The 25,599-nt window shown below is 41.9% G+C and overlaps 1 protein-coding gene across 2 annotated transcripts; it reads right to left on the minus strand.

Moving 5' to 3' along the window:
* Nucleotides 1-14,126: 14,126 nt before the first annotated feature.
* On the minus strand, nucleotides 14,127-24,895 carry LYRM7 (LYR motif containing 7). 2 transcript variants are annotated; one of them, XM_071581281.1, is made up of 6 exons: nucleotides 24,841-24,895; nucleotides 21,965-22,037; nucleotides 21,268-21,338; nucleotides 17,374-17,455; nucleotides 16,124-16,237; nucleotides 14,127-15,389 (listed from the first exon to the last, which is right to left on the minus strand). In XM_071581281.1, the coding sequence occupies exons 1-5, from the start codon at nucleotides 24,856-24,858 to the stop codon at nucleotides 16,161-16,163; spliced, it is 321 nt and encodes a 106-aa protein (XP_071437382.1). In that variant the 5' UTR covers nucleotides 24,859-24,895; the 3' UTR covers nucleotides 14,127-15,389; nucleotides 16,124-16,160. The 2 variants fall into 2 exon arrangements, with proteins under 2 accessions (XP_071437382.1, XP_071437381.1); XM_071581280.1 differs by lacking the exon at nucleotides 14,127-15,389 and having other exon boundaries at nucleotides 15,738-16,237.
* Between the last annotated feature and the right edge of the window lie 704 nt (nucleotides 24,896-25,599).

Consider the following 25,599-nt stretch of genomic DNA (forward strand, 5'->3'; position numbering starts at 1 on the left):
GACAACTTTTATAAGGTGTAGGTGGGTCGAGGGTGCAGGATGGGTGGAACATGGAAATGAAGGAGTTGGGACAACCATATACAGAAAAGTAGTGCAATGCACCAAATATGAACCAATGGGAAGGCGAGAAGGTAAGCAATAGGGAAACACAGGCAAGGTTCTGGAACTGTCATAACTGGGGAATATGAAAATAAGATAAAGGACCATAAAATCCAAAATTTTTCTATAACAAGAACTGTAATAACATTAAACAATAGTCTCTTTGGTAATAGTGTCATGGGTTATAGTGTTTGGGTAATAGCGTCCATGGGTTCTGAATGTTCAATGCACTGTCAATAGTTGTCTCCTCCAACATCTGCTTTTTTTATTACTGAACTGAACAAGCCCAGTGATGTAGCAAACAACATTGACAAAGGTGTAGGAGAATGTTTTAGTGAAGCGGAAATGGATGTTAACATCCATTCTGAATGCTAGTCTCACATTTGCAAAGGGAAGAGATGTCTCGATCTGTGCCAAAACTACAAAACGACAAATGTATGCATGTATTTTGAAATATGACTAAGATGGACTATCAATAAGAAAACAGTATGAAGTTTCATGAATGCTGTAACCCATATATTCTAGTTCTTAAGAGTGTCTATCCAGTGATTGATTGATTCCCTGGTGTCTCATTAAAAGTCATATGACTAAAGTTTTCCTTGCAGTGGAGACAACCACAGAGTCTGTACTGTGTGATTTCTCCACAGCCTATAGTATCTCATGGACAGTATTTCTCTTATCTCTTGGGCTACCTCTTTTGCACAAACTTGTAGGGACTTACAAAGCTGGAACTTTACAACACAGATAAATTCAATTAAGGTACGAAGACGCTTACTTATGCAGCCACCAAAAAAACCCCACAAAAATCAACCACACACCTAAAAATCAACCAATGAAAAAACCCCACAAAAAACAACAACAAAGACAAACTCCTCCAAACCAAAAATACCACCAAAAAGAAAACCCAACCAAAAAGCTCTAGCATAACACTGAGGAAGAGAGCAAATAGAATGACAGGAAAATAGCTGTAGAGAAATCTCAGATTTTCACATTTTTATGTTTGGGAGAATTGGCCTAGAAAATGGGTCTACCCAATTATCCAACAAACATGATGAAAATCATACCATAGGCATAGGCATAGGCAGCCAGCATAGATTTTTTCCAGCTTTATGCCTTTAACAATATGTGATGACAGTAAGATCTGCCAGCTAATTGCACTGTATACCAAATATTTTTTTAAACTCTATTTCCACACTGTGTTGAGTGATTGCCTTTTCTCCCCTATGGCACAAAATTGAGAAGGCAGCATTTAATTATTTTCTCTCCCTTTACTAGCCTGTAGTTAATTTATTTCCTTTCCTCAGGAAACCATGCAAAACATGGGAAGCTTTCCTCAGATATAAATGAGCTCTCTGGAGCAATATTTCTGTCTAACATATCAGAGCATCAGGATATTTAACCTCAATTAAATACAATCCTACTATTTTGAAAGAGTAGGACAAAAATATATATACAAATATATTTCTAAAATAAGGGGATTTAAGGCCTTGGAAATTCTGCTGATAAAAATATTCACCTGTCCAAATTAATTCATAAGTTGCAAATTAAAACATAATCAATTATGGCTTTCTGAGGAGTGTCAGAAGAAGTGGGTTTCAGAAATATGAACCTTCAGTGGGAGCAGCTGACTGCTGTGCCTTCAGAGTTTTATTTGGCAGCCAGCAGCAGGTGCAGTGCAGTAGGCTGGTACTGGTGTAATGTGGATGAGATGGCCAGAGATTCCTTTCTACTGAAGTGGCATTTGTATCAGATCTCCATTCAGTGAGACAAAACTTTAAATACTCTCTATTATGATAACAAGCACTGTGAATGGCACTGAAAGTAGTTTAAACTGACATTTATTGCTCTGTGTTGTGTTGCACATATTCTGAAATTTCCTTTTTTTGTGGGACATCAACAATAGCATAGCAGGAGGTGATTGCAGTCCCCTTGCAATCACTCAAAGAAATCTTAGGCCATTCAGAATTCACTGATTGTACCCAAGTCTTACCTCCATTTTGTAATGGAACTGTGTAAAGAAAAGCAATGAAACAACCACACTAATTAATACAAGAAAGTGAAAAACTTCAGGAATGTACACCTGATTTTCACCTTTAAATAGAAGCATTCACATCCTGCTAATTGGCAATTTTAGTAGAGTGTGATGGGCTCTGAGTAACTCCAGAGAAAAAACAGGCACTGCATGATAAGACTGGGTGGACAAACTTAAAAACAATCTAGCCCTCAAATGGAGAGTAAATGTAATTCAGGTTCCAAATTAGAAGCCCGATCTGGGACATGCTCTGGGTATTGAACCCCCATCGAAATTTACAGCAACTTTAGCAACATCTCTTATTAAAAAGCAATATGACCTCTATCATGTCTGAGTAGATTTCAGCTATTTATTACAGTACATTTAATTCTGTAAACAAAGGACTCTAGTGTAGGTACCATTCACAAGCAAAGCCAGAATTCTACCAGAACAGGTTCAGCAGTTTTAACAGGCTAAACAATTGCTAAATAATACAAATGAAAAATTAATTAATTAAATAAATAATACTTTCCCAACATCCCTAAAATAGTCCAAGCAAACTGTTGATGTATTGGTTTCAACTTTGAAAATCTCTGACAGAGACTGATTACAGTATGTATAAGTAAACAACAAAAAAAAAAAAAAAAACAAAACCAAGAGCAAACATACAAAAGCAGTTTAAAAAAAAATTACAGTGAAAATGTGTAGGACAGCGGCAGGGAAAAACTATATAAAATGTCCTACCCATTTATACATTTAGGAAAACATTCCAAGGATTTTTGTGCTGAATACCTCACTGAAACTGTGAAGGGTCTTTTCCACAAACAACCCATAGCTGAGCTGTACATGTCAATGATACCTTAATAGGACTGTGCCCTGGAGGATATAAGGATGTATAATTCTGCAAAGTCAGTATGTACTTAAGTGCTTTGTGTCCACCGTGTGATTGCTTCCCTTTTGGTTTCCATATTTTTAGCCCTGTTGGTCCAAATATACATTTGGAAACAGGTTAACCATCACTTGTTTCACTAAGACCATAGGAAGCCTGCATGTCTGACAAAACCAGAACCAGCTGAGACGTCCCAGTTATTAACACAATCCATTGCTCTATCCAGGGAGCAGGGAATTCAAAATATGGAAGGGTATCACACAGGGTGTTGTTATTGGCTTTATTGGGTAGAGGAGAGTGGGTAGGATACCAAAAGCAAGGAGTTGTGTGTGGAGGACTAGGAATGGCACTCTGTTTCATGATCCCCCCCAGTGCTTACAGTTTTATCAGCATCTGGTTAAATATAGTAGTTGGATTTTAAGTAGCGCCCATGGCACTTCAAGTGTTGATAGTCAGATCTGGGCTTAAAACAAAATGTTGCTGTAAAAGTTAGTACAGTTTACCCATGCAACGTGGGATCATGCTTAAAAACTATTTAAATCCTCTCAAGTACTAAGCTTTTCTTTAAAGGTATTTTTTAACCTGTATTCTACCAGTACTAGAGCAACATCAGCAATGTGGAAAACAAGTGGAAACAACAGCAAAGACATGCTGCTGGCAACTAATGCTGCTCAGACCTGTTCCACATAGCTGCCAGACCTTTCCCTGTAACATTACACCAGCAGATTCACACCACTCAGGAAAGGTTGAAAATTTTTGATGAAAAACATTTTTAGCCTCTAGCAAAAGTTTACAGATTGGTAGTGTAAGATACTTTACAGGGGCAAAATGAGTTTAATATCTCAGCATATGACAATGGGTGCTTAAACAAAAAAATGTACTAACTCAAACTCATTTGGGTCATAGAACAGATTTAGAGTGATCTTGAAAGTAATTTCCCCAAACAATTCCAGATCTGGAAAAATTGTGAGATTTTCTGGTAGGTGAAATTCTTTATCTCCCATGCCACTTCCTCAAGAATGAAGATGTACTTATAACCTGATGAAAGAATAGGAAATATTAATGCAAGAATGTATCCTCGAGGCCTATTTCTGTTCCCAGTGAAATCAATTTAACAATTCCCATTGACTTCAATGGAAACTGGATTAAGCCTAGTTAGTTTTAAAGGAAGTATAATAGGAAAATAGATGTCTACCTTGGGCAAAAAAAGTATGGGGGACTTTCAAAGTATCAAATTAGGGACATGGAGTTGTGTTCCATTTATTATGCCCAGATAATCCAGTGTGGGAGCAGAACAACTAAATAAGCTCTGGTCTTCCTTTAAAGATTTCCTACTGCCAAATGAGACACATAGCACAAACACATACACGCACACACAGTCCCAACCACAAGCACTCTCTTGAATCTAAAAAGTTCCTCTCTGCCTTCACAATACTCCCCTTGCATTGAACAGTTCTTCCACACAGAGATTTATAACCCAGGAACAGGACAGATTCTGTTTCAGAAAGTGCCTCAGTTATGCTGAGAATTTCATGTTTACCTGTCCCCAACAATTACAAACATTTCACCATCGTTATTATTTGGTTGTGACTATTTTTCCAGTGTCTTAATTTAGGAATGCACTTATGTCAGGATGGAGTTGGGAGATAGACAGGGATATGAGAACACACCGTATCTGCATCTTGTTCCTGGCTGTCCCTTGGTTGTTATACAGAGCTAGCCAGGATCAGCAGCCCACGGGGGACTTGCAATGTGCTCCAGCAGGTCCTGTGTTCTGCAGGTTGATGGGCCAGAACGTGGGACGTGTCACAAAGTGCGCTTATCCCACAGTGAAGACACAGTCTATTTATCCCATAATAATGCTAGGGAAAAAACCTCACAAATGTAACCTTTCGGCTCAAATTTTGTAACTGTCTGAACATTTTCTCATCTTTTCTGTCCATTTGGAGTTCACCCCTATATGACCACTGCATATACAATTTTTACAAGCACAACAAACTGAATCTACAGAAGTAGGAAATGGCCATGTATTCATTCACTTCCCAAGGTGGTCAACTGCTTCGAAAACAGGGAGCAGAAGCAGACTGAAAATATAGTGGAAACTCATGACATTAAATATGATTGCTTTGAGTTTTGTTGTTGTTTACTGTTTCCTTTGGGCCAGCTTCCAAATGCCTCATTATGTCATATTTAAAATGAAAACAAGAAAGTTCTCACACATATAAAAATCACAGAATCAATTAGGTTGGAAAAGATGTCTCACATCAAGTCCAGCATATGTCCAACCACCATATCAAGACCATGGCATTAAGTGACACTTCCAATCTTTCCTTAAACATCTTCAGGGGTGGTTACTCCACCACCTCACTGGCAGTCTATTCCAATGGACATTCCACTTTTTCTGTTAGGAAATTCTTCCTAAAGTCCAACCTAACCCTCACCTCACATAAGACTATGTCTTCTTGTCCCATTGCTGGTTGCCTTGGGGAAGAGACTAATCCCTACCCAGCTACAACATCCTTTCACATTGCAGAGGCTGATAAATAGATCCTGCTTTGAGGAGCTCACACACAGTATAAAGAAGAAAATTAAGAAACAATAATGGAGGAGGTGGTGAGAATTCTTAAAGGACCTACTGGGTGACCTGGTGTCATGGTTTAAGCCTAGATGGAAATTAAGCATCACACAGCTGTTCGCTCACTTGCCCATCAAGGGAATTATGAACAGAATCAGAGGGTGTAGAGATAGAAAATTCATGAATTAAGATAAAGACAGTTAATTAAGGAATGCAAAAGCCATGCATACAAGTAAAGAAAAAAGAATTAATTTACTGCTTCCAATGGGCAGTCAGCCATCTCCAGAACAGCAGAGCCCCACCATGTGTAATGGTTACTGGGGAAGACAAACAACATCATCCAAATGTCCCCTCCTTTCTCCTTCTTTTCCCCACTTCATATACTGAGCATGATATAGTATGGTATGGAATATCCCTTTGGTCAATTTGGGTCACCTGTCCCACCTCTGTCTCCTAACCTCCCACATATCCCCAAATTCCTCACCAGCATGGCAGTACAAAAAGCGGAAAATACCTTGGCCTTCAGCACAAATCCAAAACACAGATCCATACCAAGAAAATTAACTCTACCCCAGCCCAAACCAGCACACCTTAGTACCAGTCTGACAGTTCCAGGCTACCCACAAAAAGACAAATCTTTCCACCCAGGTTTTTATCAAAATGGTCCATTTCAACTCAATTTGATGCTGAAAAAAATGCCTTTGCTGGTGCTCAATTCATGCTGAACTATAATCCAAAAGAAAGAAAAAAATAAAATTGGGCCACAGGCATATTTTCTGGCAGGTTCTTTTTTGGGTGTTTTTTTCTAATTGTCTCTTTTGCTTATAATAATTTTTCTTTTCAATTACTGCGGATTCAGAAATTTCCAATTAATTCACATCTACATTTGTCTTCCAAAACCTCCACAATGCGTGTAGTGTAAACATTGGGTCCTCTGCATTGAGTGTTTTGCTCTACTGCACTGCTGCTGCTACACGGTTACTTCCTCATGTAGCAACGTTCTGAACGATTCCAGATTTAGAGTAAGCACATCACACAGCAAACTGTAGCAACACACGGGCAGAACTTGGCCAGAGCGTTAGACTGTCTTTATTCTAAACAGCCCTGACGTAATGTGTACTCTATTATAATGCCTAAGTATGGATTTGCATATGTAACTTTGTCATCAGAGTTTGAAAGGAACTTGTAATCTGGCTCAGAACTCAGCATCATTGGCTTCCCAGCCTATATTCGGGACATCACTACAGTCCCACTCTGCAGATAGGATATTTATCTATTTTCTATTTTCACATTTGAAAAAGACAACTAGAGCTGGATCCTCATTGAGCAACACTAAAAAGAAAACTGCATTTGTGTATACTTGTTTAAGTTTCAGATAAACTTACTGTGACACAGAGATCTCAAAACATAGAAATGCCCTAATATTAACTTATGCCACCTGAATTCACTGATGTATAAAAGAAGATGTAAATTGAACAGCTGTGCATAGAATATTTCACTTCAATATTGTTCAAAAAAATTAGACTGTTGGACCCTGGCCATACAAGGACTGTTTGACTGTTGTACTTATATTCTCTACAGAGAATGAATAAATATTTAGATCAAATACACATGCATGCACAGTTGACAGAGAATGAACCAGTTCCATGAGGCTCCAACAACCATCAACTTCTGTAAGGGCATAAAGGATGGAGAAGTGCCTTCAATCTGAGTCAGTGATGTGTACTAGCAAGAGCACATTTACAAATAACAGTGTATAACTATAAACTAATCCTGAATTAATCTTTGAAACTGCCTGTAACAGAGCAAGTGGTTCATCAAAAAGATCCCCATTTTTCTTCTTTATTCCCTTTTGTGTCAGTGGTTCTGCTGCAATTTGTATTGTATTTTTGAGTCATTGCCAATGCTGCTATCTGGAGAAAAACAATGGAAGCAACTTTAGCTATTTCTGTCTTCATATGGCCACACTATGATAACACTGCAAGGCTGTTAATTCTGCAAGCAGACTTTTTCTCATTTCTTGCTTCTATTATCCCAGGAAAATAACTATTGCAGAAAATGTTGTGCATAGCTATGTAATTTCCAACACCACCACAGCTCAACACCACCACACCAACAGTCACATGAAAAGTTTCTTCGCTTGTGGTTTCCTCAAACACCATGTAAAAGACCACCATCTACTGTTGAGATCACTGAAGTCTTTTAGTATGTATTTTGAATGCTAACAGGCAATATTAATTTTCATCAGCACTGAAAGAGTGAAGACTTGCCAGGCCTCAGTTGTATGAAATCCACCTGAAGGATAAAATCACTACAGCTATGCCCACAGCCTAAAGCAGGGGTCTGTAAGAGGTGAATTCCCCCCAATTCTAACATGCCATGGGATGTATACCTTAATGGTTATGTAATCTGCTGGTCTTGCCAGACCTGTTCAATCATTTCTGCTTAAAAGTTAGCCACTTTGCTTGAGACAATGCTCTGTTTTGTTTTCTCTTTACAGTTCCAACTACCTTCTGTCTTCTCTCTCTTGCATGCCCCTCTCTTATGATCCCTGTGGGGAGAAAGTGTCAATGTAGTCAGGTTGCAAAGGAAAGGGAACCAGACATTGAATATACCTAGTCCTTAGGGAAGTAAATGCCACCAGGGGCCCTGAACAGGACATTCCCTGCAGACTGAGACATTGTAGTGGAGCCACTAGACCACAACAAACAGCAGGAACTGCAGCTGTTTCCTTCTATCTCCCATCACTTGCCTACTGCCTCCCAGCTGCAGTGCAGGGAGCATCAGTGCAATTGGAAGAGAGTTACTGAGTGCTGTATTTGCTGCTGGCCCAGGGCAGCTAGAGACAACGGTTTTAAAGAAAGGAGTACTTACCACACTGACATGCTGTGTGAGGAAGAGACTGGATTAAAGTGCTAGTTTCCTGGTGTACTCAGTCAGTGAAGCCATACCAGAACAGAAATGCAATTTTGACATCTTTGAGGCTTATTAAAAATAAACAGGATCAGTGGGTCCCGGAAGAGAGCTGAGATGTGTTACTGGACTATGTCAATCCTGTGTGACATATTTAGATCCTACTATGGTGACTGTTACTGATTTCACACAGAGAAGATTCAATGTAGTTGTGTTGGGATTTCATATGCTCTTAGATCTAAAGTGTGAGTGTATTGAACTTGTTTCTGTACTTAGCGTGTTGTAGCTTCAAGGACTAGTTAATGAGGTCAGCAGCTCCAGCCACCCTCTCAACAGATGTGTGTAATCGGCCAATTAGAGCAGGCATTGTCATGCAAACAGCATTGTTAACCAATTATCAGTGCCAAGGTGGCGGAGCTGCGGAGGAATTCAGCTTTTGAAGTGTGTAAGAGTTTTGTGAGCGGATGAATAAAGTTGCCTGTTGCAGTAACTTCTGTGAAGTCGTCTCAGCAGGTCACAAACCCGTCTCCCTCGGTTACAACTGGCACCCGAAAACAAGTTGCTAGCTGTTCGCAAAATCTGGCTGGACCAGACGTGCGATTTCAGTCCACGGAATCTGAAGAATTCAGACGTGTGGACCCTGCCCGCAGAATCCGGTTACTGGGACGTGCAGGACGTTGCCCGCAAGATCCAGCTCGTCTGGATATGTGAATGCCCTTGCAAGAGGAAGTAGTGGGAGAAAAGGTCGAGCAAGCCAAAGGTTTTGTCGACAACCCGGGCATGGAGGGCTGTAAACGAGTGAAAAATGGAGAAGGATGCAGCCCAGCAATTGTTCTTAGAGTTTCTCGCTGTGCGAGGCGTTGCTGTGTCCACGAAAAAGCTGTTATGTTTGCTCGCGTGGGCTAAGAAAGCAGGACTCTTTAAACTGTCATTGCAACTTTTTGATGTGTTGGAGTGGCAAGAAGTAGGTGATAAGCTCCGTGAAAAAGCAATAGATGGAGGCAAAGAGGCGAAAGAACTAGGACCAGCCTGGCAAGAAGTTATGAGCCACCTTAAGCAGTACCAGGCTGAGAAGAAAGTGGCTATGGCAGCTCAACATATGCTAGATGACAATGAGGACCGGTGTGGCCACTCTGGACTTTTCAAGATGGCTCCTGTAGCCCCTGGCGTGGAAGTAGCAGTCCTTCAGATCACTGGTGAGGTGCAAGAGGCTGCCGCAGCTGCCGAAGCCTCAAATTCCGCTACGTCAACTGCCGATGCTAGGGACGCTGACTGCCGCCTGAAAACGCCGAGGTCGACCCTGCTTCCGCCCAGTGGCTCCAGCGACTCTGATTCCAATGACGATATCGACCGCAGGCGCCGAGATCGGGGCTCTCGGATCCCCTCTGCTCCGCGCTATCGGCCGCTGCCGTGGCCTCCACCACTCCCTCCCCCCGCCGGCATCACAGATAACCTGAGGGCTCTTGACTTCGGGAATGACATAATGATAGAGTCGGGTGGGGGGTTACTACTGCGTCCTAAGAATGGGGGAAATTGGTCCGGTATAATACAGGATGCCTTGCTGGAGGGTGATTGGGCGGCGGTAGGGGCTTTGGGGTCTCATTGTGGTTTTCCCGTACTGCAAACTACCAACCCGCAGGGCCAGGCCGTAGGAACTCACAAGCCTTATGAATGGAAGCTGTTACAGCAGCTACGAGCTACGGTTACTCAATACCAGCTGCATAGTGAACCGGTAAAGCAAATGCTGGGGTATGTCTTTAGCGCAGAGCTTTTGTGTCCAAATGACTGCATGGCCTTGGCAAAATTGCTATGCACACCATCTCAATATGTGCAGTGGGAAAGGTTATGGGAGGAGGAATGTAGAAAGGTTGTGAACACACCAGTGCCGCAGGGACATGCATTGCATGGGTTACAGCTCGATATGCTAATGGAGCAAGGCCCGTACGCAGCAACTCCCAGACAGCTCCAGTTTCCTGCTGAGTTCCATAGAGCGTCTGCAGAAGCAGCTCATAAGGCGTTGTTGCGTATCCCAACAGAGAAAAAGGGGCCAAACTGGGCGAATGTGCGTCAGGGTGAGCAAGAGACTTATGAGACCTTTATTAATCGCTTAGTCAGTGCTTTGGAATCTGACGCGGATTTGCAAGAAGGTATGAGGGAGAATCTCCTTAAGACCTTCACCTTTGAACATGCAAATGGCAAAACTAGACTGCTCTTAAGCACTTTGCCTAAGGAGGCCTCGCTGGTGGATATGCTGGACCGTGTTTCCAGAGCTCAGGCACAACAACAAAATGTATTTTTAGCTGAGGCTGTGGGGGAGGCTATGAAGGAGCAGAATAAGTCTATCACAAATACGCTTCAACAGCTCCCCATGCTCATGGCAGTTGTAACACGGCCGCATCCCAGAAAGGGGGATGGGCGTCGCAATGGCAACTGGGAGTGTTTTCGTTGCGGCAAGCCAGGGCATGTTCGTAAACAATGCATGGCTGGACCAGTGTGGTGCACCCTGTGTCAAAGTAGGAGTCATGTCGGCGAAGCGTGTAGAAGGTCGGGAAATGGGATAGCGAGCGTGAATGGGGTCGCGCGGGGACAACAGTAACTCCCAATGTTGTGAATGGGGCGCTCCCGCCACTGCCGGGAGCCTCGAGATTGACCTGGCAACAACAGTAGATGTTGTCTTGACTGACACGTCTCCCCAAAAGATTTCTACTGGGTGGCAGAAACCGAGAGACTCCTTTGGGGAGTTGTTGGGTCGATCATCGGCAGGGCTTAAAGGATTAGTGGTGCTGCCAGGCTTGATTGACGCTGATTACACGGGGGAGGTTAAAATAGTAGCACACACCTTGCAACCCTCCATGGTCATCCCAGCGGGAAGCTGCATAGCCCAAGTCGTGCCGCTGACTAACCTGCTACAAACAATGTCCTTAGGGAAAAGTGTGAGTAACATTCGAGGTGATCGTGGTTTCGGTTCTTCAGGGCCAGTGGCGTGTTTGTCGCTGCAGCTAAAATCGCAACCCATTTTGAAAGTCATTCTCTCCTATAACGGAGAGCGGTACCCTATTCAGCTGCTGCTAGACACGGGGGCAGATGTCACAATGGTTAGCCAAACCTTGTGGCCGCCGCATTGGCCATTACAGGTGGCCATGGAAGGGGTTACTGGCCTCGGGGGCATAACCACGGCAAGGACATCCCTCGGTCCTGCACAGATCGCTACCGAGGAATCAGTGCCTTCCGTAGTTGTCTATGTCTGTCCCCTTCCCCCCGGACTCCCAGGGCTTCTTGGCAGAGATGCGATGGCACAAATGGGAGTAACCCTGTCTACCGTAGGAACGGTTTTTTCACAACGGCCATTGGAAAGCCGCCACCACCCCGGCCACTCGTCTGGCTGACCAATGAGGCTGTCTGGGTGGAGCAATGGCCGTTGACAAAAGAGCGGCTGGAAATTGCTCATCAACTCATATCAGAACAAGTTGAACAAGGCCATTTAAAGGAGTCTGTTAGTCCATGGAACACCCTGATATTTGTCGTGCCAAAGAAGTCAGGGAAGTGGCGTTTGCTTCACGACTTGCGAAAGGTTAATGAGCAGATGCAGCCTATGGGGGCAGTGCAGTCAGGTCTACCAAACCTAGCTATGTTGCCTGAAAATTGGCCACTGCTGATTATTGATCTTAAGGATTGCTTTTTCACAATCCGTTTACACCCTAATGATACTCAGAGGTTTGCATTCACCCTGCCTTCGCTTAATAGGGCAGAACCGGCGAAACGGTTTGAATGGACCGTCCTGCCCCAAGGCATGAAGAACACCCCCACCTTGTGTCAGCTCTATGTAGCAGCTGCACTAGCTCCACTAAGGCAAACATGGCCACATGTATTAATTTACCAGTACCTAGACGATGTGGTTTTCTGTCAACAACAGTCCTTTACTTCTGAACAAACTCAGCAAATCCTTGACACCCTCTCTGCCTTTGGACTTCAAATAGCACAGGAAAAGCTCCAGATTAGCCAGCCTTGGAAGTATTTAGGGTGGGCTATCTCAGATTCAGTGATCCGTCCCCAAAAACTGACCATATCAACAGAGGTTGTTACCCTGCATGATGCTCAGAAACTATTAGGGGATCTGCAATGGGTACGGCCAGTGGTAGGCTTACGGAATTAAGACCTTGCACCTCTGTTGCCGCTGCTGAAGGGTACAGACCCTACCCAGCCTGTCTGTGTCTCTGATGCACAACGTATGGCCCTCCAAAACATCGTAGACAAAGTTAATAATAGATGGGCACACCGCAGAATTCTCAATTTTCCATTTTTGGTCTTTGTTCTCCTGTCGGCCCCATTCGTGAATGCAGTGATTGCTCAATGGCAAAAGAAAAAGAGGGGAAAACAGAAGGAGAGAATGTGTTTGATAGAGTGGGTATTTGGTCCAGTTATGCCCAAGAAAAGCATTGTACCACTCATTGAGAGCATGGCAAACCTCATTATGAAGGCTAGAACGAGAACAGTTGCCATTTCAGGGGCAGAACCAGAGTATGTCCATCTGCCCATGACACCAACAGAACTTGAATGCGCCTTGAATAACTCAGAGGTGCTTCAACGAAGCTTGCTAGGATGGTCAGGATAACCACAGAATTTCCTACAGGGAAACTTGGGGCCTTGTTAACCACGCAGAGATGGTCAGGCATTCCCTTGTGCTCTAGAATACCGCTGGTGGATGCTGTCACTGTGTTTACTGATGCAGGGAAGTTATTGAAAACTGCTGCCATTGTGTGGAAAACAGATAATCAGTGGCAAAAGAAGGTGCTAAAGGGAACTGCTGAGGATAGTTGCAGACACTAGAAATTACCGCGGTATGTTGGGCATTTAATCACTGGATGATGAGTTCATTGAATGTAGTAACAGATTCATTGTACGTTGCAGGTGTGGCCCAGCGCATTGAGGATGCAGCAATAAGAAAAACTGGTAGGCCGCGATTAGTGCGATTGTTCCAACAGCTCCAGCAAGCTATTCAACAGCGCAGCTTGCCGTATTGTGTAATTCACATATGGAGCCATTAGTGGAGTTTGGGTCTGGGACAGGGCAATGCAAAGGCAGATGCACTAGTCTCTGCAGCAATAACGATCCACTGTCCACTTAACAAATTCGAATCTGCCAGGATGGCGCATAATCAATTTCACCAAAATGCTAAAGGTCTGATGAGGGACTTTGAGCTCTCTCAGGCAGAGGCCTCTGGAATTGTGAGAACTTGCCCTCAATGCAGCCACCATGGGCCTGGAATTGGCATGGGAGTAAATCCATGCGGGTTAAAAGCCCTAGAAATATGGCAAATGGACGTCACACACGTACCTAGTTTTGGGAGGCTTAAGTACGTCCATGTCACAGTTGACACTTACTCGCGGTTTGTATGGGCCACTGCACAAACAGGAGAAAGGGCTTTGCATGTTAAACGGCACCTGACGCAGTGTGTGGCAGTCATGGGGGTTCCAGAAACCATCAAAACAGATAATGGGCCTGCATATGCCAGTCAAAGTGTGAAAAAGTGGTTTCAACATTGGGGAATTAAACATGTAACAGGGATTCCACACTCCCCTACCAGACAAGCTGTAGTTGAACGAACCAATAAAACCTTAAAGGAATACTTGGATAAATTTAAGGATGAATTAGATATTCAGGAGAAGCTAAACAAGGCACTCTTTGTAATGAATCATTTATGTATTTTTGGGGATAATGCAGAACCTGCAGCTCTATTACATGGTAGAGCTCTGCCCAAAATACAGCCCAACTGTACTGTCAAGGTTACTTATAGGGATCCTAAAACAGGTGAATGGAAAGGCCCTGCTGAAGTAATATTCTTTGGGAGAGGCTATAATTGTGTTTTAACACCAACAGGACCTCAATGGATTCTGGCAAAGTGGACCAAGGCAGCCACCAAACAACAAGATAAAGACACACCAGATGACGACAATCAGCGTGGCAACAATATTACCTTTCGAGATCAACCTGTTGGACTCTGCCAATTGTTTGGGTCTGCTTAGGTCATATAAGTTGTCACCTGTAATAACAATAGAACTGTGTATGTTTGGTAGTTCTGCTATTATGAGTGAAGTTAGCCTTACTCTGCTGCCAACTCAGGATATTTGGTTTGTCTTTGCCAACGTAACCAGACAGCAAGAGACTTGTATTAGCTAATCTCAAATAAGAAATCCTTTGATCACATGGTTAAGTAGTATTTTAAGTCTTCTTAACTCTAATCAGTGCCTTACTACTCTTACTATGCCGGCATTTATCTGTTTTAGTGACTAGTGTGGATAAGGTTTCTCTTTTAAGTTTTTAGTTTACTTTCTTAAGATTAATAAGATAGCATTGTAATTTGGTTAAGTCTTAATGATGTTATTGCTGTGTGTGTTTATATTATACTCTTATGATGTGAAGTTAGGTATGTTAAGTAAGCCATTCTGCAGACAATTAATCAAACATGGATAGTTCAAAAAAAAATAAACGGGGGAATTGTTGGGATTTCATATGCTCTTAGATCTAAAGTGTGAGTTGTGTATTGAACTTGTTTCTGTACTTAGCGTGTTGTAGCTTCAAGGACTAGTTAATGAGGTCAGCAGCTCCAGCCACCCTCTCAACAGATGTGTGTAATCGGCCAATTAGAGCAGGCATTGTCATGTAAACAGCATTGTTAACCAATTATCAGTGCCAAGGTGGCGGAGCTGCGGAGGAATTCAGTTATTGAAGTGTATAAGAGTTTTGTGAGCGGATGAATAAAGTTGCCTGTTGCAGTAACTTCTGTGAAGTCGTCTCAGCAGGTCACAAACCCGTCTCCCTCGGTTACATAGTTGTACCTGGTTCCAATTAAAACAGAAGTAAACAGAGCATTTTGATGAATTCCACATGAAGCAAGTAAGCATCTGAAAAAAAATGGAAGTGATTAGGGCTTACTCTAATTAAACTCCTCATACATTCACTCTAGGCAAGTTAGATCACTTGCAACTAAGCAGCAAGCCTCTGTTTTTTAGAAAATGCTTCAGTAAGTCACCTAATAATCACAAGTTAAAACACAAATCATAAACTTATAAACCACATGATCTAAACCAACAGCCTTAGATTAGGTTGTCACCGGGTTGTGCTGTTATCTGAGAACTAAACTCCTAACATTCCTGCTTATTTCAAGGTGTGTGGGAGAAGAAAAACACTACATATGCTCTCCCATCAGTAAAACAAAAAAATTCGTTCAGATAAACTTTAAGAACTCCTTGAAGAATCACAGTATATTAGTGTACAATTAACCACTTCAGAAATCATGCTTCTGGTGAAAAGCACAAATTTAATGGCAAGTGCCACAACATGTTTTTTCATGACTTCGAAGCAGCCTATGATTGACAATAAACTTATAAATAAATATTATCAGGATTAAGAGCTGCATTTAATTTTTATTGAGCTTTGACAAACACTGCTAGGAAACTCTGTCTCACAGCTGTCATAATCAGAAACATTCCACGGAAGAAGTGCATGATGATACCACACACTCAATAAAATCCGTGAGTTGATTTCAGTCTCCATTTTCCTGGTAACAATATTTAACTGTTTTCAAAATCTAGCATTAAAACAGGGATTCACTATTGATTTTCAGGGATCTCATTACAGGATATTAACTTGCTGGGGAGAGGGGCATATTTTCCTCAGGATTCTTGTTTTTTTGTTGGTTTATCTAAGTAAGGAGTGTTGTCTTGTAGCAGATCTTTCCTGGGTATGAGCACTGTAATGGAAAAAAAAAACTCAGTAAGATTATAATCTTATGGAAAATACTATTTCGCAGTTGTTTTTACATAAACAAACAAAAAATCAGGATCTTATGAGGATCATGAGGACCTGAAGTTCAGGTTTATGATGGGATCTGAACTAGGATTTGAACTTCTGGTAAGTGTACAAGTGGCATCATGATTTCTACCTCAGAAAAAGTTATGCTAAGATTTTTACCTTCACTTGGTCACACTAAAGCCTTCCCATTTTTCCTTTTAAGAGCACTGAAAATTGTAATAGCAGTAAGAAACCACAAAAAAAGACAAAGTCTTGCAGTAACTTTCAGCAGGAAAGTGAATGGTGATTTTATGAAGCCTGAGCCATGCTTACTTCAACAGTTTCAAAAATTAGTACTGAATTTGACTTAGCCTGCTCCCCCAGCTCCTGGAATCTGATCTGTAATATTTATCTTGTCACACCTGTTTTAAAGGCCAACAGAAAAAGAAAGCATCTCATAAAAGTTATTGCCAGTATGTTGTCACAAAACTGACTATACTGTCCCAGAAATACACTGTATTAGGGTTTGCCTAATTATGCACCATTTTAACCACTTCCTGACGCCTGAGTTTTTGCCATTGAGCTTTTCAGAAATCAGCTCGTCTTTACTTCATGAAGGAGTTGTATCATGTCAGATTTGCTCCAGCAGAAAAAACTAAATTACAAGCACATGAAGTCACAATGCTGTACTTTGACTAAGCCAGACAGTAGGACTGTGAAGAAACAGTAAACCTGTAAAACCGTGTGTTTCGTGCATGCAATGAGTAACAAGCTGTCCAAAGTGCACTGTTATCCCTTATCTTACAAGAAAGAAAACTTATTTTCTCAAATGTATGGGTTTTTTGCATCTAAGTACTGATACTGATGCATTAAATATATTTCTAAGAGCTCATTTCAAAATCTTTGCACAGAAACTTTGTACCTTTAAAATCTCCACCTGTCCTAGGCAGTGACATTACTCAACAGCTTACATTAAGGGTTTGGACAGAGAATAACAGATAGACTATTTGTCTCACTATTCCTTTACTTATTTTCAGTCTGTATTTATTTACACAACTACAACATTTTTATATATTAGCATGTAGATTTACTCACCTATTTTGTCAGAATCTGTGTGAACTGCCTGAATAACAGAAGTTCTGAGAATCACTTCAACATCTGAAGCTATTTTCAGAAGCTGGCAAATGGAAGCACAAAAAACACAACAGAGTAATTATATTATATTAAATTATATGTGCTTATTCCTGAGGATATTTTCCATACTAGACAACTATTCAAATAATAAAGTCAGTCAGTTCTATCATTAGGTTAGTTATATACTATCTATATGTAGCTTTCGCCTTGGGGATCCTGGAATAACTTACGGGTTGATACATAAACTACTCTGTAATACAGAAGAGAGAAGGAAACTTCAGCTCAGTAACATACAGCAGTATATACGTCTATACACCCAATTAAACCTCAAATGAATAAGGTAAAATGCGACTATAGAACTTATTAAGTAGTTTCCAATGATCAAAGACATTTGTGAATGCCCCAATAACATTTGCCCTAGTGAAAAGGCAATCGCATTCTTTAAACACTATTGCTCTTGAAGTAAAGAGACAAAAACAACAGCAAAACATGACAAGAATTAAGAACAGAGATTTCACGGAAAAGCAGTACAAGAACAAGGCACTACCTAAGACTGGCAAAGGCATTAGCATTTGGCAAAAAGCCTACATTTCCTTCCCTCACTAAGATGATAAGCTGAAGTGCCCTTGCTAGGTTTTTTTCTGAGCCATTAAGAGAAGCCTAATGCTTGTTTTCAAGATACTTGTGCCAGAAAGACATGAAATTGCACAAGTGAGACACTTCAGGAGACATGCTTACACTTGAAAGTACTGTGTACCAACAGAAGTGGATCTTTGCAAAGGTTAGAGCTCAAGACTTGATATCTACACTGCATCTCTCCTCATACCTTTGCCCTGTAAGAGTTTGGAGAAGGTATCCTTCAGTTCTCCCTACTGAAAACCCATTAGCAGCCAGGCTGCATGATCCTGAACCACACCTTCCCCTTCAGTTTGATCTCAAAGGAATTCTGCCATTTGCTCTGACACAGCAATTCAAATCACAGGAAGTGAAGACAACCAAGATAACTTCCAAAGTGCCCTTTCGATCTGAACTGAAACCACTGCATCGGATTCAACTGCCATCTCTCACATTCTCATACTATAATACAGTTACTTTCATCTCTGTAAGATCACTGCGTACTTGATAGGTACAAGTATGTACAGATAAAAGTACTTGATGTCATATTAGAATACACTGCAGCTTTCTACTCAGGCAAAGTAATCCATGTTTGAATCATGAATACTAGTGTTTTCAGCTGCTGTCCAAAGCAGAACAATAACAGTACTATGTTCATGCAAGCAAGGGGCCAAACGTGTACAAGCCCTGTATATAATTTGATTTAGTTCTTTGGCAACACAGTCTATTCATACACATACATGTCATAGAACCATAGAATTGATTGTGTTGGAAAAGATCTCCGAGATTGTCGAGTCCAACCCTTGGTCCAACTCCAGTCCCTTTACCAGATCATGGCACTCAGTTCCACAGCCAATCTCAGTTTAAAAACCTCCAGGGATGGTGAATCCACCACCTCTCTGGGCAGCCCATTTCAATGCCTGATTACTCTCTCTATAAAGGATTTTTTTCTGATATACAACTGAAATTTCCCCTGGCAGAGCTTGAGCCTATGCCCCCTTGTCCTATTGCTGAGTGCCTGGGAGAAGAGACCAGCCCCCACCTGGCTAGAACTTCCCTTCAGGTAGTTCTAGACAGTGATGAGGTCACCTCTGAGCCTCCTCTTCTCCAGGCTAAACAACCCCAGCTTCCTCAGCCTCTCTCCACAGGACTTGTGCTCCATTCCCTTCACCAGCCTTGCTGCTCTTCTCTGGACCTGCTCCAGCACCTCAATATATTTCCTGAACTAAGGGGCCCAGAATTGAACACAACACTCAAGGTGCGGCCTCACCAATGCAGAGTACAGGGGAAGGATCACTTCCCTGGTCCTGCTGGCCAAGCTGCTTTTGATACAGGCCAGGATCCCATTGGCCTTCTTGGCCACCTGGGCACACTGTTGGCTCATGTTGAGCTTCCTCTCAATTAGTACCCCCAGGTCCCTTTCTGCCTGGCTGCTCTCCAGCCACTCTGTGCCCAGCCTGTAGTGCTGCATGGGGTTGTTGTGGCCAAAGTGCAGGACCAGAAGTCCAGTGTAGAGGTTTTAATGATGGCTCTCCTTACATCCCTGAGGATTGAAAATTCTATTATTTCATGGTCGCTGTGCCCCGGATGGCATCCAACCACTACATCATCCACCAGCCCCTCTCTGTTTGTAAACAGTAGATCTAGTGGGGCCTTACCCCTGGTAGGCTCATTTACTAGTTGATGAAGGAAATTGTCCTCCTTGACTGCCTCTTCTCTGCAGTATGAAGCTCCCAGGAGATATCTGGCAGGTTAAAGTCACCCACAAGAACAAGGGCTGGAGATTTTGAGACATCTGCCAGCTGCTTGTAGAATAATTCATCTCCTTCATCATCCTGGTTGGGCGGTCTGTAACAGACACCCACAAGAATGTCAGCCTTGTTGGCCTTCCCCCTGATTCTGGTTCACAGGCACTCAACCTTGTCACTGCTGACCTCAACTTCAACAGAGTCAAGAGACTCTCTAACATATAAAGCCACCCCTCCAGCTCTCCTACCCTGCCTGTCTTTTCTGAATATATATATATACACACACACACAACGATATATCTACGTCTATATAATAAATACAACAGCTTCTGTGATGCTCTCGGAGTGTGTAGTTGGAATGAAAATCTGGCATTTCTTCCACTGACACATTTAATCAATTATCAAGTAACCCACATTAAAAAGTTAACGTGTATTTTGTAGGTTGTCAATCCTAACAAATCCAGATTTAAAAATTACAGCAAGTATTCTTCCTGAACATCTATTAAAAAAACCCCGAATCACATAACTGAGCTGATCAGACACTGGGAAAACAAACACAGAGTATTACTATAGGGAGCTGATAACAAACAGAAATGAACGAAGTCCTAACTAAATGGTTCAAACTATTTATGTTACTGTCCAGTGGCCAGTAAGAGAAAGAACTTTACATTTCCTTCTGCAATGGAGGAATAGAACCACTTTCTTCCAACCTGTGACTGATGACAATATAAATACAGTGTGCTAAAAGGCTGAATGACAAAGACCAAGTTATTTACTGTGTATGAATATTACGGACTAATATAATGCAAAATACAGAAGTTTCATTTCCGGTCTCAGTAAGTTTTAGAAAAATGAGTCAGTAAAAAATGTAAAGGTTACAATTGAGCAAAAATATCCAACTTGGAGAGCTAACAGAATACTCTACTTTTAATGCACCATGTATAAAAAAGAAGCAAAAAAATCCCTGTAGTATAATTAATATATCTATATTACAATCAGTCATAATCGTTTAGTTGTTTTTTGCCTCCCATAGAAGATGCTGACTCATTTGTGATCTGCCAGTAACCGAACAGATTATTTAACTTCTCTGTATCTCTCTGTTCTTGTCTACAAAACAACGACCAGGTAAACTTAAGTGACCACAGGTCAGATAGATATTACGAGCAAAGTATAAAATATTTACAATAAAATAGAAACTGTAAACATTTTTTCCCATAATGTTAATTAAAAACTTCAATATAATAATTCTGAACTATCAGAAACACTTTCTACTCATGTATTTTTGTATGCACAAAGATTCTTATTAATACCATCAGAGGTATCTATATATTTCTAAAGAAAGATGCATGTAGAAGTCTTTCCTAACTAACCTGGCTTATGAAGTCTCAATATACTTACACTGGTTTAAAGATCCTTTAAGTAAAAAGCTCATTCATAAGTATTCTGCTGCAAAGTGGGAAAAAATACCTCCAAAAAACCAGAGAAGTAGTACCTCATTTATCTTCTCCTCAGATGTCTCGTCTTGGTTATTTCTGAATTCTTCATTTATCTTTTGTCTTGCAGCTGAATAAAGTAAACAAAAAAACTAAAGCATGAAAAAAATTGTATCTTGTGTTTGTCATTGCCTCAAAGCTCAGAATCCTAAGCCCTTTATCACGCCTTCCCGGGACACTCTGCCTGAAGTATTTCAATGTGAGATTTCCATGCAATTCATGTGATGTCGTATTTTAAATTGACTAGTATAGGAATAAAGTAAGATTTCCTATCGAGCACTTTGAATTATATACAGAAGCTTGTTTATTAAAAAAGCAGCACTTATCCTTTGAGGACAACTCAGATAGAGACAACTAATTCAAATGCTTAGTACAGTTAAACATGCTTTTGTTGGACTGGAGAGCGGAAGTTAAAAAAGAAAAGAGAAAATAAAACCTCCCAGGAAGATTGGCAGTGTTCAAAAAAGGAGATGTTTCCCTTATAAAATATGGTTTGAGTGCTTGAATCTAACAAACATGTTTTTGTTTCAAATTAAAGGACGTCTGGTTACTTATTACAAGTTTTCCCAATGATTACTTAGAAATATGAAAGACAATAATTTTAAGAAAGATTATGTTAAGAACTCTCTTTCTGTGTACTCAGAGAAGAAAGTTCCACAGAAATAGAGGTAAGCACAGACCAAACAAGTAACTCACCTTCAAGTGCTCTGTTATCATTTTTAAAAACTTCTTGCCGTGTTCTGTGTAACAACTTAAAAACCTTCAACACCTGCCAATATAACATCAATAGAATTAACTTATTTGCTAGCCAGGCTCTGTTGAAATTAACATCTTACAACTACAAAAGTTTCAGTTGAAATTTCATGTTCTTCGCATTTAGTGCTGAATTTGATAGACTCAAACCAATATCCAAGATACTTTGCTTCAATTATCAATTAAAAAACTTGCAGCGAAACTAAAAGTTATGTAATCAAAATCCCAGACAGTTCCAGACATTTCAAATTAATCTAAAATGCTAGCATTAAATGGCTAATTAATTATTTGGCACAATGCCAATATAATCCTGGAAATACACAGATGCACACATACTTATTGTGGTAACATCAAATAAACCAACAGAATTGGAATCACTCTGAATGTTAAGTCACTTGAAGGTACTACCAAGGGTATATTAGCGGTTATTCTCCAATTATTGAAAAAAGCAGGAATAGAAATGTTAAAAGTACTCTCACACTTGCAAACCAATTTGAGAAAAGTGAATTTCAAAAGCATCTGAAACTGTATATTAACTAATTCAACACTTATTTTTAATGTCACTGTGCAATACTTGAGCATAATCTTCTACAGGTGGTATGGCAACACAACAAACACAAAGCAAAGTCCTCCCCTCAAATATAAATGCCAGGTCAGCCAATAAAAACTTCAGGAAAATCAAACATGCAAAAAATTAGGACTTACAAAGTAAAGAAGACACACCTCAATATATATGAAAAGCAAACCCTTGAGAATCACAGCTCACAGGCATGTGGTTTTGGCTGTTCATTCATGAAAATGAATTACAGAAATCCCCAAGTCCTTATGAGACTTTCTGGGTTTTTGTCAGGAACTGGAAAAAAATCTCTGACAAGAACCAAAAAAACCCTTGATAACAAGAGCTGTTTTGCAGCTCTTTCCACTACTTTGAGTGTTTTGGCTTCTCTAGAAGGCACAATTTCAAGTACCTCATAATAACCTTAAATTGCTTTCTCACAATTAGTATTCCTAAAATTTTTCAGAAGGATACAAAGAAAACACAGAGCTGTAACTGTGAAAAGACTACCTTCTTTATCAATGTATCTGTATCTGCACTGGAGATACAAACAAGACTGTCCCCTAAAAGTAAAACAAAAACATCCTGGCAGGACCCTGACAAAAGTGTTGCCTCTGCTTTAGGTCTGCCAATGACAGAAATCTTCTCTAAAAGCTACTGTTTTCAACAGATGTCAACAAATGTTTAGATTTTCAAACTAAGTTCTCATCCTCTACTCAGCTGGTCACTTGGCCACACCTTGAGACAATTCATCCAGAAATGCACACACAGTAACACAGCTTTCAGGAAGACAAAGAAGACATAAGCCAGTAAGAACATGCAAGTTTCCAGTTCAATGTGAATTTTGTAGTGCTACCAACAGACAACTTTGAATCTCATCTCACCATGTGGATTAGATCAGATCATTAACTTTTACTTGTAACATATGACTCAGCGTGCTGTTGAGTGTATGTAAGTGCATTACAGATCTTTCTGGAAAGAGGGCAAATTAGTGCATTCTCAATTGCAAAAGGGTCTCATGAATGTTCAAGTAAAAAAACCGCTTGTCACTTCTGCAAGAATTAGTGAGCCTTCACAATCTGTTAACTCAATCTGAGCAGAGACATTAAATAATGAACATGGAGCCTGCAAACTCTTTTTCAGCTTCTGTGTGCTTAATAATTAGCAATGGAACAGAACCATGTTGCCTTTAATTATGACATTCCCTAGATGGGTTAATCTGTGGGAAGCAAACTCACGGAATTAAACATCAGCAAAAAGAATTCTTGCTTTTTAGATGTATTTTAACAGATTTAACTAAATTATTTCAGGACATTCTGAAATATTTCTACCCCACAATTCACCATCTTCACAAATCTTAAATTAATATTACCAATGGTCTTGTGTAAAAGACACACATGGTGAAACTTGAAGTATTTTATAGTTAATTCAAACTCTTTGATGAGCAATTTTCAGGCACCTGCCTACCCTCACAGCAGTTTACGGCTTCCTCACAAGGGGAAGAAGAGAAGCAGAGATCAACCTCTTCTCTTGTGACCAGTGACAGGGTCCAAGGGAATGGCCTAAAGTTGTGTCATGGGAGATTTAGGCTGGATATCAGGAAAAGGTTCTTTCTGCAGAGGATGGTTGGGCACTGGTGCAGGCTCCCAGGGAAGTGGTCACAGCATGAAGCCTGGTGCAGTTCAAGCATTTGGATGATACTCTCGGGCACTCTTGGTCCCATGCAGGGCTAAGGGCTGGACTCTGGCGACCCTTGTGGATCTGTTCAAACTCTCCATCTGACTCTACTGCTGCAAACTCCTCCTGGGCAGTATTCCCTACACCAGCCACAGAGCTGTTGCATCAGATGGCCTTGATCGATACATTAATGCAGACTCCTTTGACCCCTACAGTCACCTACTTATACACAGAACTCCACAAATACCTCGGTGTATTAGCACTCCCAACACCAGCTTCGGAATACTGCTGGAAAACGTGCTCTTGAGCCCGACAATACACCATAATACGAAAGACTTAAATAACTCTTAACTATTTGCTTTCCTTCATCATACCTTCACGAGTCATGCTTTTCATGCATTGTAACCTCTGCTTGTCACATCTCACTTCCTTTTCCCACAACGGCCTTTGCTTTCTTTATCTGGTTCTGTGCCCTCCTTGTCCTGAAAGTCTATGTGTTTTGGACCTTACAGAGCCAAAGGCTGCACCCTCCCCTCCCGCCTGCGGCGCAGCTCCCGTGAGTGTGCTGTGCGCGTATGTCACTCGCCTGCCCGCGGCTCCCCATAGCCGCGCCGTCCGGCAGCGCGCCCGGCACCGCCTCCGGGAAGTGACGGCCAGGAAGTGACGACCTGGAATGCTGCACCGGCCCCTCCTTCCGGTACTGCCTGTCCGCCGGCCCCGCCCGGCGCCACTCGCGGTCGCCGCTGTTCCGGGCAGCGTCTGCGTCGCCGCCCCGCCCGCTCCATCCATCCCGGCGCTCCGTGTGCCTCCTGCGGGACAGCGCCCGCTTCATCCATCCCGTCGCTCCCCGTGCCTCCCGCGGAACAGCGCCCGCTCCATCTATGCCGGCACGCCCCGTGTCTGCCGCGGGACAGCGCCCGCTCCATCTATCCCGGCACGCCCCGTGCCTGCCGCGGGACAGCGCCCGCTCCATCCCGCCGGGATGCTCCGCGCGGCCACCCCCGTCCCGCTGCCTCCGCTGCTGTGGCCATCGCAGGCCTTCCCAGACTCACAGAATGGTTCGTGTTGGAAGGGACCATATCCCTGCTCAGGCAGGGTCATCCCAGAGCACATGTCGCAGGATTGCATCCAGACGGTTCTGGAATATCTCCATTGAGGGAAACTCCACAACGCCTCTGGGCAAATCTGTTCCAGCGCTTGGTCACCTGCACAGTAAAGAAGTTCTTCCTCATGTTCAGGTGGAACTTCCTGTGCAACAGTTTCTGCCTGTTGTTTCTTTGTCTAGTGCTTGGCACCACCACAAAGAGCCTGGCTCCATCCTCTTTGCACACCCTTTAGATATTTA

This window comes from Pithys albifrons, chromosome Z, assembly GCF_047495875.1.
Source record: "Pithys albifrons albifrons isolate INPA30051 chromosome Z, PitAlb_v1, whole genome shotgun sequence".
Taxonomy (NCBI): Eukaryota; Metazoa; Chordata; class Aves; order Passeriformes; family Thamnophilidae; genus Pithys; species Pithys albifrons.

Excerpts from the sequence above, each read along its gene's own strand:
- LYRM7 (XM_071581281.1), bottom strand. Across the intron at positions 21,339-21,964 it reads TGATAACAGAGCACTTGAAG|CTGCAAGACAAAAGATAAAT; the intron begins GTGAGTTACTTG and ends TACTTTATTCAG. Across the intron at positions 16,238-17,373 it reads CACAGATTCTGACAAAATAG|TGCTCATACCCAGGAAAGAT; the intron begins GTGAGTAAATCT and ends TTTCCATTACAG.